Source organism: Macrotis lagotis, chromosome 1 (genome assembly GCF_037893015.1).
Source record: "Macrotis lagotis isolate mMagLag1 chromosome 1, bilby.v1.9.chrom.fasta, whole genome shotgun sequence".
NCBI classification, from domain to species: Eukaryota; Metazoa; Chordata; class Mammalia; order Peramelemorphia; family Peramelidae; genus Macrotis; species Macrotis lagotis.
The window spans coordinates 87,837,590-87,853,151 of NC_133658.1; the positions used below are offsets into that span (position 1 = coordinate 87,837,590).

A 15,562-nucleotide genomic window follows, 5' to 3' on the forward strand; every position below is an offset into this window, starting at 1 on the left:
TCTCTCTGACACACGCACGCAGAGTCTTTTGCCAAGGTCACATAGACCTATGCTACAATGTTGAGTAAACACCTCACAGGCAAGGGGAAGAACAATCAAAAGACTGAAAAAACCTCCAGGTGAAGACCAGGAAGGGGGAAGCAGAAATGTCAACTTGTCTCCTCATCCATTCAAACACAGGAAGCTCAAAGCAGAGCTTGGGAAGCAAGGAGCAGACATTGAAGTAAGTATGAAAAAAAAGGTTAGTAATGAATAATCAGACTGAAGGACGATCTCAGGCAATCAATAAAGATACCAAAAAAGGGAGGGGGGGGTTAAAAGACAATCTTCCCCTCTCAAGAATAGGGAAGGCAGCATGTAAACAACTATGTACAAACAAGATACAGGCAGGCTAAGTTAGGAATAATCAACAGAGGGAAGGAAGGCATTAGAATTAAGAAGGCCTGGAAGAGTTTTCTTGTTGGAAGTGGAATTTTAACTGGAATCTGAAGGTGACCAGGGAAGCTAGGAAATTGGAGAGGTGCAGAGAGAATAGTACAAGCTCGGGGACAGTCAAAGAAAATCTCCAGACCAAAGAGATGGAGGGTCTTGTTTGAGGAAAAGCACTCAAAGAACAGCACAGTAGTGTACAAATTTACTAGATTCTTAAATTGAAAAATAATTACATTTATTGATATACAATAAACCTTACAATTTTTCGCATCTTAAAAACCAAACAGGAAGTTTTTCATCTTTTTCATTCATTCGCTTTTAGGTTTTTTTTTTTTTTTGGTAACGCAAACGGGGTTAAGTGGCTTGCCCAAGGCCACACAGCTAGGTAATTATTAAGTGTCTGAGACCAGATTTGAACCCAGGTACTCCTGACTCCAGGGCCGGTGCTTTATCCACTGAGCCACCTAGCCTCCCCTCATTTGCTTTTTTAAAAACAATATAATTTTGGCATTAAATTTACCAAATTTTGACATATTGTCTATAATTTGCCATAAAAATCATACTTTTGTCATATTAATAAATCTAGTTTTCAAAGTGTAGACATGATTATATTGCCCATTAGTTTGTAGTGAATCAGACAACTTTCCAGATAATTGAAACATGGTTATCTTCCTTGGATAAATTTCTTTCTTTTTTTTTTTTGCTGTTTTTATATTTTTAGATTATTTTTGAAACAAATTTAATCTCAGAATCACATATCCATATACCTATTTCCTTTTGGTTTTTTATTTAAGCCTAAATTCATGTTTTATCAAAATGAAGACTACAGGTATTTACTATATGGTAGTTATAAAGAACTCAAGAACTGGGGTTTTTTTAAAGATTTTTTTATCCTTTATTTATTTTTTAAATAATATTTTATTTCCCTTCCAATTAAAGGTTAAAACAATTTTTAACATTTGTTTTCTTTTTTTTAAGTTTTGAGTTCCAAATATTATCCCTTCCTCTTTCCTTCCTCTCCTCTCTGCCTTGAAAAAGTAAACAATTTGATGTAGGTTATACATGTAAAATCATTTCCATATTCATCATTTTGTATAAGGAGATTTGAAAAGGAAGGAAGGAAAGAAGGAAAAGTAGCATCCTTCAATCTGTATTCAGATATCAGTTCTATTTCTGAAAGCATTCAGCATTTTTTTTTATCATGAGTCCTTTAGGATTGTATTGGGTTATTGTATTGCTAAGAATAGTTGTCATTGCATATTATTCCACTGCGTTCAACATTCTCCTGGTTCTACTCATTTCGCTTTGTATCAGTTCATATAAGTCTTTCCAGGTTTTTTTTTTTTTTAAGATCAACCTGTTCATCTTTTCTTAAAGAAAAATAGTAACACATCACAGTCATATATCACAATTTGTTCAACCATTCCCCAATTGATGAGCATCACCTAAATTTCCAATTCTTAGCCACCAGGAAAAAAAAAGTTGCTATATTTATGTACAAATAGGTCTTTTCCCCCTTTTGGGAGATATTTTTAGGATATAGATCTATCAGGGATATTGCTGGATCGAAAGGTATGGACTGATTTATAGCCCTTTGAGCACAGTTACAAATTGCTCTCTAGAATGGTTGAATCAGTCCACAGAGTAGCTCCTAAAATACTTTTTGGGGGGCAAACTACTAGGAGTCAGTGCTTATATCTCTTTGAAAAAAATTTAGCCATAATCTTTATTGTTCCTGCTATTTAAACAACATAAACTGAAGGATTTTTACAACATAAACTGAAGGATTTTTGCTAAGCAAGATGGATATAACATTCCAGTTATACTATTCCTTCTTGAGAAATTAGATTTCTTGAAACAGATTATTCCAAAGCAAGGTGACACTTCTCATGCTTTCATCCTGTAAAATCTGAATTTAAAAAATACCTAAAGTCTGAAATCTATTTTTCTATTCCGTTTGTTGTTAGATGGAAAAGTCTCTTTCCCTTACTTGAATGGTCTTACACCAGATATCATGAGCAGAAAAGTCACTAAGATCTTATAAGACCAACAAGAGGAAAAGAAGCAGTAGCTGAAAATGATAGGTCTTTTGAATATCTCTGAAGTTAGTCAGAGTCTCCCCTTTACCGTAAGGTTTGTCAGTCAGAGCCTGTATGAAATATCTCCATAGTGTCTCCAAGGCACATTATTACAGTTCACCCAGAAGCAAGCTCACAGGCATCCTCCACATGGAAATGGATGTTGCATTAGCTGACCAAGCTAATGTGGTCTGCACATGTGACAGAACATTGCATTACAATATAATTATAATATATCATAATTACATTATAATTCCAGAACAAATATTCTTAATATATCAGTATATTTATCTGTGTTCATCACAATGAGAACAAGATTTCCAAGTCCACAGGCAGTAAAATAATAACAATAATAATTTTAACTCTCCCCTCCAAATCCTTATGCATTTAAAAAATAGATCCTTTACAGTCTAATGAAGATTCCTAGCTCTTTTGGTTCACCTGGACATCTTCTGACAATAGTTTTGTAGGACCCTTGAATGAAAAAGTGAATTTCATCCATAAAGTTACCCTTTCCCATCTTTAGTACTCCCATCTATATATTGTCTTTTCCAAAACATGCATTTCCCACCCCCACACCACCACTAACCCGTCACAATGGTTAGCAAATTTTTATTTTTATGATCTGAAGCACATTGTGCTTTTTATTGAGATGCTAGAAGAGGCAGCCACATACATTAAGGCACTTTTTTTTTCCTCCAAAGCCACTTTGAATATTTATTCTTTAGATATTCACAAAACAAACACACAACAGAGTGTGGTGGCCCAATGGATTAACTGATATGCCAAGTTTATGCAGCAGACTTCTTCTCAGCTGCAGGTTTTTTTAGTGCGGCAGGCTTCTTTTCAGCTGCTGGCTTCTTTTCCACAGTTTTCTTTGCTGCTTCAGGCTTCTTTTCTGCTGTTTTCGTCTGCCCTGGAATCTTCTTTGCTCCTGCAAGTTTCTTATTACCTACAAGCTTCTTCTTTTTCTCATCTACTGCTTTTTTTGCCTCCATAATCTTCTTTAGTGCAGCAGCTCTTTTATTTTCTCTGATTCTCCGATTCTTAGCCTGGCATAGAATTGTATTCCGGTGCATGGTCTTGGCATATGGGTTCAGTTTCACCATGATTCTCAAGTTCTTCAGTGGGTTCTTCTTGAGTACTCGTCAATGAATCTTCTTGCGTGGTGCACGGAGAGCCCTCCAGATCTCTGGGCTTTTCAAAATCCTGGTAAGGTCTGTATTGGTCATCTTGTCCATTGGAAGATTGTAGTGACTCTTCAGGGTGGCAGGCCTGAGCCATGTACCATACAGATCATCCAACTTGCGGAAGGCACTTTCAGTCCAAATACAGAAACGCCCCACATGTCCACCAGGAGCGAGTCTCAAACAGGTTCAATTTACTCACATTAAGTAGAGTAATACCAGGAATGTTTCTGAAGGCCTTGATAACACCATTATCTTCATTATAGATGATACAAGGTCCTCGACGCTGGATACGGTGGTGGTTTCTCATTTTACCCTTACCAGCTCGCATACGCTGAGAAGCATAGACCTTTTTGATGTCATTCCATGCCTTCAGCTTGTTAAGTAGCAAAACTGCTTCCTTGGTTTTCTTATAGCCCTCTACTTTATCTTCACCCACTAGAGGAAGTTCTGGAACTTCTTCAATTTGATGACCTTTTGACATGACCAGTGCTGGCAGGGAAGAGGCTGCCAAAGCAGAGCAGATGGCATATCGTTTTTGCCTTGTATTCACTCTGCGATGCCAATGGTGCCAAGTCTTGGTAGGAGCAAACATACGACCTCCTCGGCACATATTTCCAAAAGCACCCTGGCCAGAGAGATGAGTCCCTCCACCCCAAACACGAGGGATTCGAGCAACAGCTCTACCAGTTCCCCAAGACTCAGCACTGGTCTGATGACCTGCTAATTCACTGACAGCATAAGGTTGTCGGTTATTTTTTCTCAAGTTGGTATGAACAAAATTCACAATATCTGGACGAATTGGAGCCTTAAAGACTGCAGGCAAAGTAACATTTTTGCCAGATACTTCCCCCTTTTCGGAGTACACAGTTATCAGGGGTCGTACACAAGCCATGGCGGGCACCAGAGAGTCAAGGCACTTTTCTCATATAAAGACCGGTCGGACTTTCATTTCTCCTTGACAATTCCTGGGACTTCAGAGCTTTATGTATTTTATGGCCTGTGGGTTGATGATAGTTTTTTTAATTTTATTTTAAAATTTTCTTCACTCATAGATAGTTAAGTCTGAGTAAGGTGGCACATATACAATTAAGAATACAAGTCAGTGATGTACCTAGGTGGTGCAGTGGATAAAGCACAGGCCTTGGAGTCAAGAAAATCAGAATTCAAATTCAGCCTCAAACACTTAACAATTACTTAGCTGTGTGACCTTGGGCAAGTCACTTAACTCTACTGCTTTAGAAAAATAAATAGAAAAAAAGAAATACAAGTCAACAACTAGTATATGGTAGAAAAAAACATGATCTGCTCCCTAGAACTGCAGTCCCAAAGGAAAGGTAATGGGTAGCAAAGACCTTTCTTTTATTCTTGAGGGAGGCACGAGACTGCACAGACTAAGGACAGTTTTCTTGATGTTCTTTTCTCATAACAATAACTTTTCCAGTTTTTAGGTCATTCTGAGCTGCATTGATGGTATGCCAAATATTAACTGACTGTTTTGTCAGTCAGTTAATAAATTTTTATTAAGTACCTTTTGTGTGCCAACTGACTGTCAATTCTTGGGGTTTTTTTTAACCATACTTTGTACTTTGTTGCAACTAATACTGTGTCAGTGTGGGTTTGAAAGATACTTAAGGGGCAGCTAGTTGGCACAGTGGATGGCACACCGGCTCTGGAGTCAGGAGTACTTGAGTTCAAATCTGGCCTCAGACACTTAATTACCTAGCTGTGTGGCCTTGGGCAAGCCACTTAACCCCACTGCCTCGCAAAAGAAAAAAGAAAAAAAAAGATACTTGAAACATTTGACTTCCTTAATCACTGCAATGTCATGATCCTCTTAGAGAATGAAGAACAAATAACAGCAATGTCTCTAATAACCATTGTTGTATTCTCTTTAAGGGCTACAACTCTTGCAAGTTTCCTTGAAGAACCATTCATTCTTTTTTTCCCATGAATAATATTTTTTACCATTATGTGTAAAAACAATTTTAACATTCATTTTTTTTTAAAAATTGAGTTCCAAATTCTCTCTTGTTTTTTCCAATCTCCTTCCCTCAGACAATAAGCAATTTGATATGTTATATATGTATAATCATGGAAAACATATTTCCATATTATTCATGTTGTAAAAGTAAGCACATGAGCACCCCAAAAAAAGCAGCATGAGAAAAAATTTTAATGAAAAATAATATGCTTTGATTTGCATCCAGACTCCATCAGTTTTTTTTCCAGAAATGGATAAATTTTTTCATTATGAATCTTTTGGAATTGTCTTAGATTATTGTATTGCTGAAATAGTTAAGTCTTTCATAGTTGATCATTGTATAATATTGCTGTTACTGTGTACCATGTTCTGATTCTATTCATTTCACTCTATATCAGTTCATATAAATCTTTCCAGGTTTTTCCAAAATCATCCTGCTCAGCATTTCTTATAGCACAATAGTATTATATTATAAACAACAATTCTTAAAAAAACACAGAATTTAAAACAAAGCAGAAGGAAACAATGGAACACATGTGCATGGCATGAACTATCTAAAGGTGGAAAAACCAGTTGAATCTAGTTTCATCTGGCAAGGTCAGATGTTCTGAATCTGCCTAATGTCAGTAGAAGCATACATACCTGGCTATCACTGTCACAAAATGAAATAATATAAAAAAATTTTAATCCAAGGAATTTGCCTACCACCATAGCATCATACTTCAGCATGAAGCTACTCATTCATAGGAGATGTGTTATCATTGGAACTGAAATGGGAAAAAAACTTATTGAAAAGACAAATAACTTGAAATTGAGAGAGAGAGGAGAGTGTCCATCAATCGAGGAATGACTGAACAAATTAATGTTAAATAAATGTAATGGAATACTGCACTGATCCAAAAACTATGATAGAGTTGATTTCAAAGATACCTAGGAAGACTTGTATGAACTAAGGTTGAATGAAAGGCATGCTATCCACCTCCAGACATAAGTGATGGCCTCAAGATGCAGAATGAAACACGCATTTTGGATTTGACCAGTGTAGAAATTCATTTTGCTTATTTACATTTGTACAAAAATTTTATTTTTCTTTCTTTTTTTTCCAACGGGGAGAGGGAGAAAAGTAAATATTTGCTAATTGAAAAAAATGGGAGGATGGAAAGTTGTTTTTTTTTTAACTTAAATGTCAAAGGTCTTTACTAGTAGCAGCTATGGAGCAATATTCTAGAGTATATCATTGAATTAAAAACACAATAAAGGATATGTAAGCATACATACATACATACATACAGTGTTTGATCCTCATGCTAAGGACAAAGTGAGGAGGTAATACATTGTACCACTGAACGGTTTTTTTTTTCACTGAGCAGTTCTCGAAGGCAGAAGGAAGTGGTTCTCTTGCTCACCTTAGCAGAGTTTGACATACTTGCCAGTCACCCATGTGCTGTGAACTAGACTTATTTTCCTAAAATAGAAATGGCAATGTCAATAGAATCTGTAAGCTAGCCACTTATACCATTACCTGGAGATAATCTGGAACTCATGATGTAGGACTGGGCTGTCCAACCTTACTCTTCAAATTTTTATTGAAATAATAGATGATATATTTTGATTTGTCATTTTAGTGAGAGCTCCCTAGTAGCTCGACTTGGTTTACTAAAGCCTTTAATAAACCCACAGGAGGCCACATCAAATTGCACTGCCGGCCACATTTTGGACAGCCCTGATGCAAAATATGGGGAAGGAAAGTATCATAATCCTGACACCTTGGGATAGGTGATACTTTGTCTTCAAAGAAGACCGTTGACTTCAGGAGGTGATGCCATGACAAGCAAATGAATTGGGTTTGAGTAAGGGGGGGCTGTTCCAAATTACAGGTTTCTCTTTCTGTTTTAGAGTCATCTGGATCCAGTGACCAGATATGAATCAGAATGACTGGAGATAGTCCTAGATATAAGGCAATCAGGGTTGAGTGACTTGCCCAAGGGCACACAGCTAATGTCAAGTGTCTGAGGCTGGATTCAAACTCCTGTCCTTCTGACTCCAAGGTTAGTGCTTTAATTCACTGCACCACTTAACTGACCAATTGGATTAGGTATGATATTTGAGGGGACAAGTTAATTAAATCTAACCTACTTTACCTAAAAGGTCCTGCAAATCATTGCAAGGACTGGCAGGCAGCAAGATCTGGAAGATATAAATAGGAAATTCCTATTTTGGCTATAGGAACCCTGGCAGGTGCTGGCTAAAAGTGAGTGAGTGAGAGTGTGTGTGTGTGTGTGTGTGTGTGTGTGATACTTGCCAAGATCTAGAGCCAAGGGTTAGGACTATCATGAACCTTCAAACTTCCCACTTATCCCAGGTTATCCTACTCAGAAAACTGAGAAAAGATCCAAGTGAGGCATTTGTGGACCTCATAAGCTCCTCAAGTAAAAGCTCATTTCCTGGAGATAGGAAACAGACCACACTTCCTCCAGAGGCATGAGGGAGCATGGTCTGGATGTCCCAGAACACTGTAGTAAAGGATTTCCATTGACTCTTTACACAGTCTATGCATTCCTTTGCTCAAAGAAGTGAGCAAATACACTCTGTAAAACAAACGAAAAGAAACAAAATCCTAATTGGGATGGATCTGAGCATTCCTAATTCAGGTTAGAAAGTCCATGGATTGCAACCTATTTGCTCAAAATACTTTGGTTATAGAAAACTTCCATGATTGGGGAGGCATCAAGTAAAATGACCAAAATATTATATGGCAAACATAAAAGTTGTAAAAAGATATTATGATTCAGTAGATAAATCAAGTTTTATCTGTTGTGTCTTTGTGTGTGTTGTATTCTGAAATATCAGTATATCAAAAAACATCAGAAGTAATTTTACTGAAATATGTAATGAGCTCATTTACATATGGTGAACTCTTTCTCTCAAGCTCTCCCAACTCTTCCCCTCTCTTGATCATAAAGTAATCATTCTCTACCAACAAGGAGAATCTTACATTTGTATGCTCACCAGTGATTTAGGAAATTATTTGTTTCTATTTTTTTAATCAAACTTCCAAATACAAAAAAAATTGAGTAAAAAATTATCATGCTTCTGACTCTGAGTGTGTGCAGAGTTAACAATTTTAGTATGAAAAAAGTTCAAAAAAAGTCTAGATAGGGGCAGCTAGGTGGCACAGTGGATAAAGTACCGGCCCTGGAGTCAGGAGTACCTGGGTTCAAATCTGGTCTCAGACACTTAATAATTACTTAGCTGTGTGGCCTTGGGCAAGCCACTTAACCCCATTTGCCTTGCAAAAATCTAAAAAAAAGTCTAGATAATTTATATTATAATTAGAGTTTCTTTAAAATTAGCATTTAAAAGAAAACAAAAGCCAAGTTTCTCATTTTTTAATGCTTGACCAGCATTAGATATTTTAGTAAAAGATTAACTGTGTGAATTATTTTATGGCATATCAGTATATGATTACAAGTATGAAGAATTTTCCTCACATTTCAAGGAATATAATAAACCATCAAAGATGGAAATGGAATTGGTATTAGGAAGTATTTTTGATGAAGCTGGCAGTCTCATGAACCAAACCCATCAAAAAGAGCATATCTCACTTACTAAACTGTTCAGCAATGCTATCCTGAACCCATAATAACAGTGCTCTATCATGCTATTTTACACATCTATCTAATTTGTATTTGGAGAAATAGGAAATATATATATGCATAAAACCAAGTAGAATTAGGAAAAGAGGTACTAGAAGCAGGAATTCATCTACATTCCACTCTTTCCTGCAATTAAAGATATACTCTTTGATGCAACCACAAAGAAAAATCCCCCATTTGTAAGATATAACTGTTTCCAGGAAAAGAAATATTTGCATATTAGTTGGGGGAAAATATATGATAAAACTTTCATTTCCTTGACAATAATCCTGATAAAGGGCAGCTAGGTGACATAGTTAACTTGGAGTTAGGAATCAATACATTCAATCCTGTCTCAAATAGTTACTAGTTGTGTGGCCTTATGCAAGTTTTGGCCTCAGTTTCCTCATCTATAAAATGGGAAGCTGGGACTTGATGACTTCTGAAGTCTCTACCAGCTTCATATCTATAAACTTCTGACATTCCTGAAGGGGCCCTATCTTGTATAAGATAAAAAGTTGCATTAAGGTCATCTCCAGATAACAAAACATAGGGATCATCCTGTGAGAAGGCCATAACGAATCAGAATGTTTGAAAAATTTAAAGGAATTATCAAGAAGTAGGGATAACCCCAAATCTCCTCACCCGCTACCATGCCAAGAAGCCCAAAGCAATGATGGATAAGTAGATCCCAGAAGTAACAAAAGAAAGTATGAAAAAGCAGCCCACTGTTAAATTGTGATCTTTGTCCCACATGTTGGTGCTAGACTACACAATCCTAGGAGTCACACTAGACAAGCTGGCAGTGATGTGCGCATCCTTTTGGATATCGAGTAAAAGTGGAAACAAAATAAGGACCCGGAAGTCCACAATCTGTGATAGCACTAAGCTAATGGGAGTTCGTTGGCTCTCTACTAAGCAACTTGAGGAGGCAGGAAGGATTCAACACCTGTTCCTGTTGGTGGAATTCGACCTAGTCAAACACAAAAGAACTGGACTCCTGTTACCCCAAACTGACTGGTGACAATCATATGTGGAACTCAAGAAGTATGACATTAACAGCTTAATTGATAACCCATGTACCATTACAGATGGCTAGGGAGAACAACTTGTAGGGTAGGACTAGATCACCCCTGAAGTCCCTCCCAGCTCTAGGATTATACTATTACTGTTATTTTTTAGCTGTTTGTCATATCCAACTTGGTGACTCCATTTTGGGTTTTCTTGGCAAAGGTACTGGAGTGATTTGCCATTTTCTTCTCCAGTTCATTTTCCAGATGAGGAAACTGAGATAAACAGGGTTAAGTGACTTGCCCTGAGTCACACAGCTAGTAAATAAAATGAGTTATTACTTCTACTAACACAGTTATTGCTATTCTGCTGCTGCTACTACTACTACTACTACTACTACTACTACTACTACTGCTACTACTGCTACTACTACTATTACAATTACAGCTATACTACTACTACTACTACTACTATTACTACTGCTACTACTGCTACTACTACTATTACTACAGCTACTACTACTGATACTACCATTACAGCTACTACTATGGCTACTACCACTGTACTGCTACTGCTTCTGCTGCTGCTGCTACTACTACTACCACAGCAACAACTACTACTACTACCACTACAACAACTACAACAGCAACTACTACTACTACTACCAGTACCTTACATGTGCATAGTGCATTACAGAGTACAAAGCACTATCTCATGACTCTAGGATATATCTATTTATTTCAGGAGGTTCCAGCCTTTCAGGATCTCAGGTTTTTTTTTTGTTTTTTTGGTGAAATGAAAGGATTGAGCTGGATTACTTCTTAACATCTCTTCCATCTATTAAATTCTGTGGTTTTATTCAGATAGTTCTCTAATGAACATAAACTTCAAATTACACATTAATTTGGTTATATTTATTTCCTCCAGGATCATAAAGGAGACTATGTACATATTCTCCTTAAAAATTCCAGTTTAATGAGTTGTCAACACTGGACTACTAAAGATGCCTTTGAGATGGATTTAGGCATTAACCATTTGAGTGAGAATACTGTCTTCTTTCCAACATGAATCTGCCTTGAAAGTAAGTGATATCTAAATAAATTCCTTGTCATTTATGTGGTAATTTTAATTATATATTTGATTTATTTATATGCCCTAATTAGCTGAAATTGAAAGACCTAGAAGGAATTAAACCTGCCTTCAGAAAAATTCTAATGAGAGGAAGTGAGAATTTAAGGAAAAATAGAAAATATGCCCCAAGGTACTAGAACTTTATCAGCTTAAAAATGTTTATGACTATTAAATTCAAAATTATAGGAGTGGCAAAGCTAGAGAAAGTCCTTCCTGTATTTTTTTGAAGTTATTTGGAATCATAGGAGAATGTTTCATAGATGAAGACTTCATTAAACTTTTTAATGTTTGAGATTTAGTTATCAACACCTCAAAGACTCTCAACAAAGAGGATGCTGCACATCTCTGTAATAGACCATTTCAATTCAGAACCCAGTGGTAAGAAAGCATTCTAGCTTCAAGCCCATGAGGATATATCACTTGGGGGAATACTGAGGAAGAGAATCTCGTATCTCTTCTGATCATTGGAAGTCTGTTTCTCTTTTCAATGAGTCCTCATGAAATTCTACCTTTGAATGATATAACTTTCTTCTGGGTTCCTTATAGAATCCTGAAATTGCCTTATCTCAATGTGTCTAGATTGTTCATGGCTCCCGATGGAGGCACTGAAGTCTAGTGTTCTGTGGATACTGCTGGAATGGTGATTAGACTTTTTGGTATTCACATGGTCTTCCTCTTGTAAGGCATGATGGTGGCTAATGAAAGATATTCCCAACTCTTTAGGTATACCCTTAGGGAATACAGAGCTCCTCACATTCTGGGCATTCAACCTTCCAGGTCATGAGTTTCAAATTGTATCACTTTTTAAAATAATTACTTGATTTTGCTTTGAACTCATGTTCTATGGCTCACTAATAAAAGTAAACACATTGGTAGGTAATCACAAAACTCTACTTTTTGAGATACTATAGAGTATCTTGAACCTAGAATAGTTATTTCTAGGGGTGATCCCTGTCTAAGATGTACATGAGAAGAAGAAGAGAATGCTTCAGGTACTACATAAATAAATATGCAATATTCATGATTCCATATTTATATACTAGTGAAATAAGAAGTATATTAGAGCAGACAAAGATTGGAGAAATACCAAGAAATCATAAGAATAGTTTATGCATCAGCCATAATTTGCTTCCATAATGCATGCTTGCACAATTTATATTCCTACATATGGCATATGATTTATATATTTAGAGGATTGTCTTTAATATTTTCTTCCTTCCACTAATAAAAGATACAAAATTTCTAGACATCATGTTATGATTATTTAATGCTGTTAGACTTTTATCAACTGCCAAATTTTAAAATTGCATTGCCTATTAATTATTCCTCACCAAAACATAGAGGGATTTGGGGAAAATGATTCAATTCCACAGTATTTATTATCTACTCCAGTACATGCCTCTGTGATAGGTCTCTGTGATAGGTCTGAAGGATAAAAAATTAAAAAAAAACACAATCCCAGCTCTCAAGGAACCTACATTCTACTGGAGGAGACAACATGAATGCAAATAAGTTCAAGAAATAAATAGAAAAGTAATTTTAGAACAAGAGCACTAAGAATTGGGGGTATCTGGAAAGACCTTGTGTAGGAAGAGGTATCTGAGCTGAGTCTTGTAGGAGCAAGGAAGTCCAAAAAAGTAAAGGTGAGGGGTAAGAACATTTTGGGTATGACAGAGTCTGAACAAAAGCAGAGCTGTGGGAGATGGGATGTCCTATAGAGATAACAGCAAATAGACCAGTCTCACTGGAATGGAGAGTGAATAAAGGGAAGTCAGATGTAGTTAAGTCTGGAAAGATAGACTGAATCCAGATTGGAAGGACTGAAGATTAAACAGAGGAGTTTGCATTTTCAAATAGGGAGCCCAATAAGCTTCTTGAGTAAGGTGGTGATATGACCAGACCTATGTTATGCATAATAATTTGGCAGCTGAGTGGAGGATAAATGAAAAAGGAGAGGGACTGGAAGTGGTGGGGGGGTGGGGGTCAGTTGGAAAAAATATTGTAATAATCCATATGAGAAGTGATGAGAGCCTTGAATTAAGGTGTGGGCTGTTAGTGAAAAAAAGAAGGCAGATGTGAAATATGTTCTGGAGGCAAAAGAATTAACTTGGAAACTAATTGAATATGGGTTGTGAGGGAGAGGGAAGAGTTAAGGATAACTATGAAATTATGAATCTGTATGACAAGAAGGATGGAAAACCCAAAGTAAGGGAATCGAGAGAAGGGTCAAGTTTAAGGGGGAAGGTAACAAATTCCAAGTTGGACATGTTAACAAGTGATGTGGTTAAGATAAGGACTGGAAAAGGGTTAACTTTGGAGTTACAAGAATCTGGGTTCAACTTCAGTCTTAGATGACAATGGGCCAATCACAAAGTTCCCTGACCTCATTTGCCTCCTATGAAAGAATGAGGAGGTTGAGCTAGATAATTTCTGCATAGAGATAATCATTGTACTAGTGGGCTCTAGTGAGATTACTTAGAATGGAGAGAAAAGAGAGAAGAGAGGATGAGATTTGGAAATACTTGGTCAGTCTGTTTGGAGAACCAAGAGGGGGAATTCAAGAAAAGTGGCAGATAAAATCAAAAGTGACAGAGATTACAAGAAGAATAAAGATTGAGAAAAGGTCATTGGATTTATCAGTTATATGGTCCTTGGTAACCTGTGAAAAAGTCATTTTAGCTGAGAGGCAGGAATGTGAGGAAAAGGAAACAATGACTATTTTCATTGTGTACTTTGTTTTATAATATCTTACAATGCCCAAGTCTTTTTTTCCCATTCCTACATTTTGTTCTTTGCTTAATTTTACAACACATACACACTAGTCTCTCTTTCAGACAACTAATGGCTTAATCTATTTTTAAGTGAATTCTTTGGAAAGGCATGTGGGTTTTTTAAAATACTGTAGAGTTTTTTTTTATATTCAGATAGAAGAGAATTTAAGGGCAAAATCTGACAATTATGCCATATGGCATTTATAGTTACTCTTGCCAAGTATTTAATTCTTCTGTGTTCTAAAATTTTAAAACTTAATTTCATTTAAACTTAAAAATCATTAAAAAATCATTTGGGTCATAGCCATGTGAACCCTTTGTCTCTTTTTTTGATTGAAGTATTGATTTCACTGAAGATGGGACTATAATTTTCTTTATGTGAGGTTTTTCTCAAACAACCAAATTTGGGTCTGTTCTGTGAAACATCCCCCCCCCCCAATTTCTGTATCTGCCACCATAAAGCCAATCCACTTTGGCCAGTGAGAGTTGGAAACTGGGTACCTTCACAAGTATCAATCTAGGGGGTAGAGGAAAAGAATCTTTTTGAGAGGGTAGAGGGAGTAATTCAATGAGAAGAACAATGAGAAGGACAATGAGAAGAAGAGTTGGGCACTTCAGGGTCTGGTTAATGTGCAGGGAGCTCTTTTCATGTGTTCTCTGTAGAGAAAATGTTGACTCTTAATAAACTTTTGGAGTAAGTCTATAAACCAGAGGTAGAAGGGATCTCAGAAGTCACAGTCCAACTCCCTGATTTTACAGATAAGAAAATGGAGGTGCAAATAGATTACATAACTTGTCCAGAGTTAAGAAAGAAGTGACAAAATCAAGATATAAACCTATGTCCTTTTGGTTATGGAAAAAATTAGTCTTTGACACCCTCCCCTTTTGTACCTTCTTTTACCTGTTGATGTTCTCTTGCCAAGAAAACCCCTATGGGGTCACATAGAATCAGACATAACTGAAAAACAACAGATGCCACCCAAAAAGATTATAAGGGTCCTTTAACCTTAGTTTTTCTAAACTTCCCTTTCTGTTCCATCAATATTTCATTCTGCTATGTCCCTTCCCTAACACTGCTTCATGCTCCAAAATTACTTCTTGTTCCTTCTTTTCCAAATTCCACATCAAAAACCCTCGAGAAATGAAAAGGAGGTTATCCAGAGCCTTCTCTGAATTCCTACATCTTTCTGGGGTTGTTGGAAAGTACTGACTGAAGAAGCCTGAGTAAAGACCAGCATGAGTTCTTTAGATTCTTTAAATTGAGCAGGCATAGGTTGAATGAGTTGCATGAACTTATTTAACTCAGAAAACAGCAAAAACCCTTTGGCATCTG

General features: G+C 36.6%; 1 protein-coding gene across 1 annotated transcript; it reads right to left on the reverse strand.

The window, feature by feature from the left end:
* Positions 1-3,279: 3,279 nt before the first annotated feature.
* On the reverse strand, positions 3,280-4,602 carry LOC141513830 (large ribosomal subunit protein uL4-like). Its single transcript, XM_074224030.1, is given in 2 exon segments — positions 3,280-3,880; positions 3,882-4,602. Coding segments are annotated over 2 exon segments (1,290 nt in total). The 5' UTR covers positions 4,593-4,602; the 3' UTR covers positions 3,280-3,301.
* Positions 4,603-15,562: the final 10,960 nt, after the last annotated feature.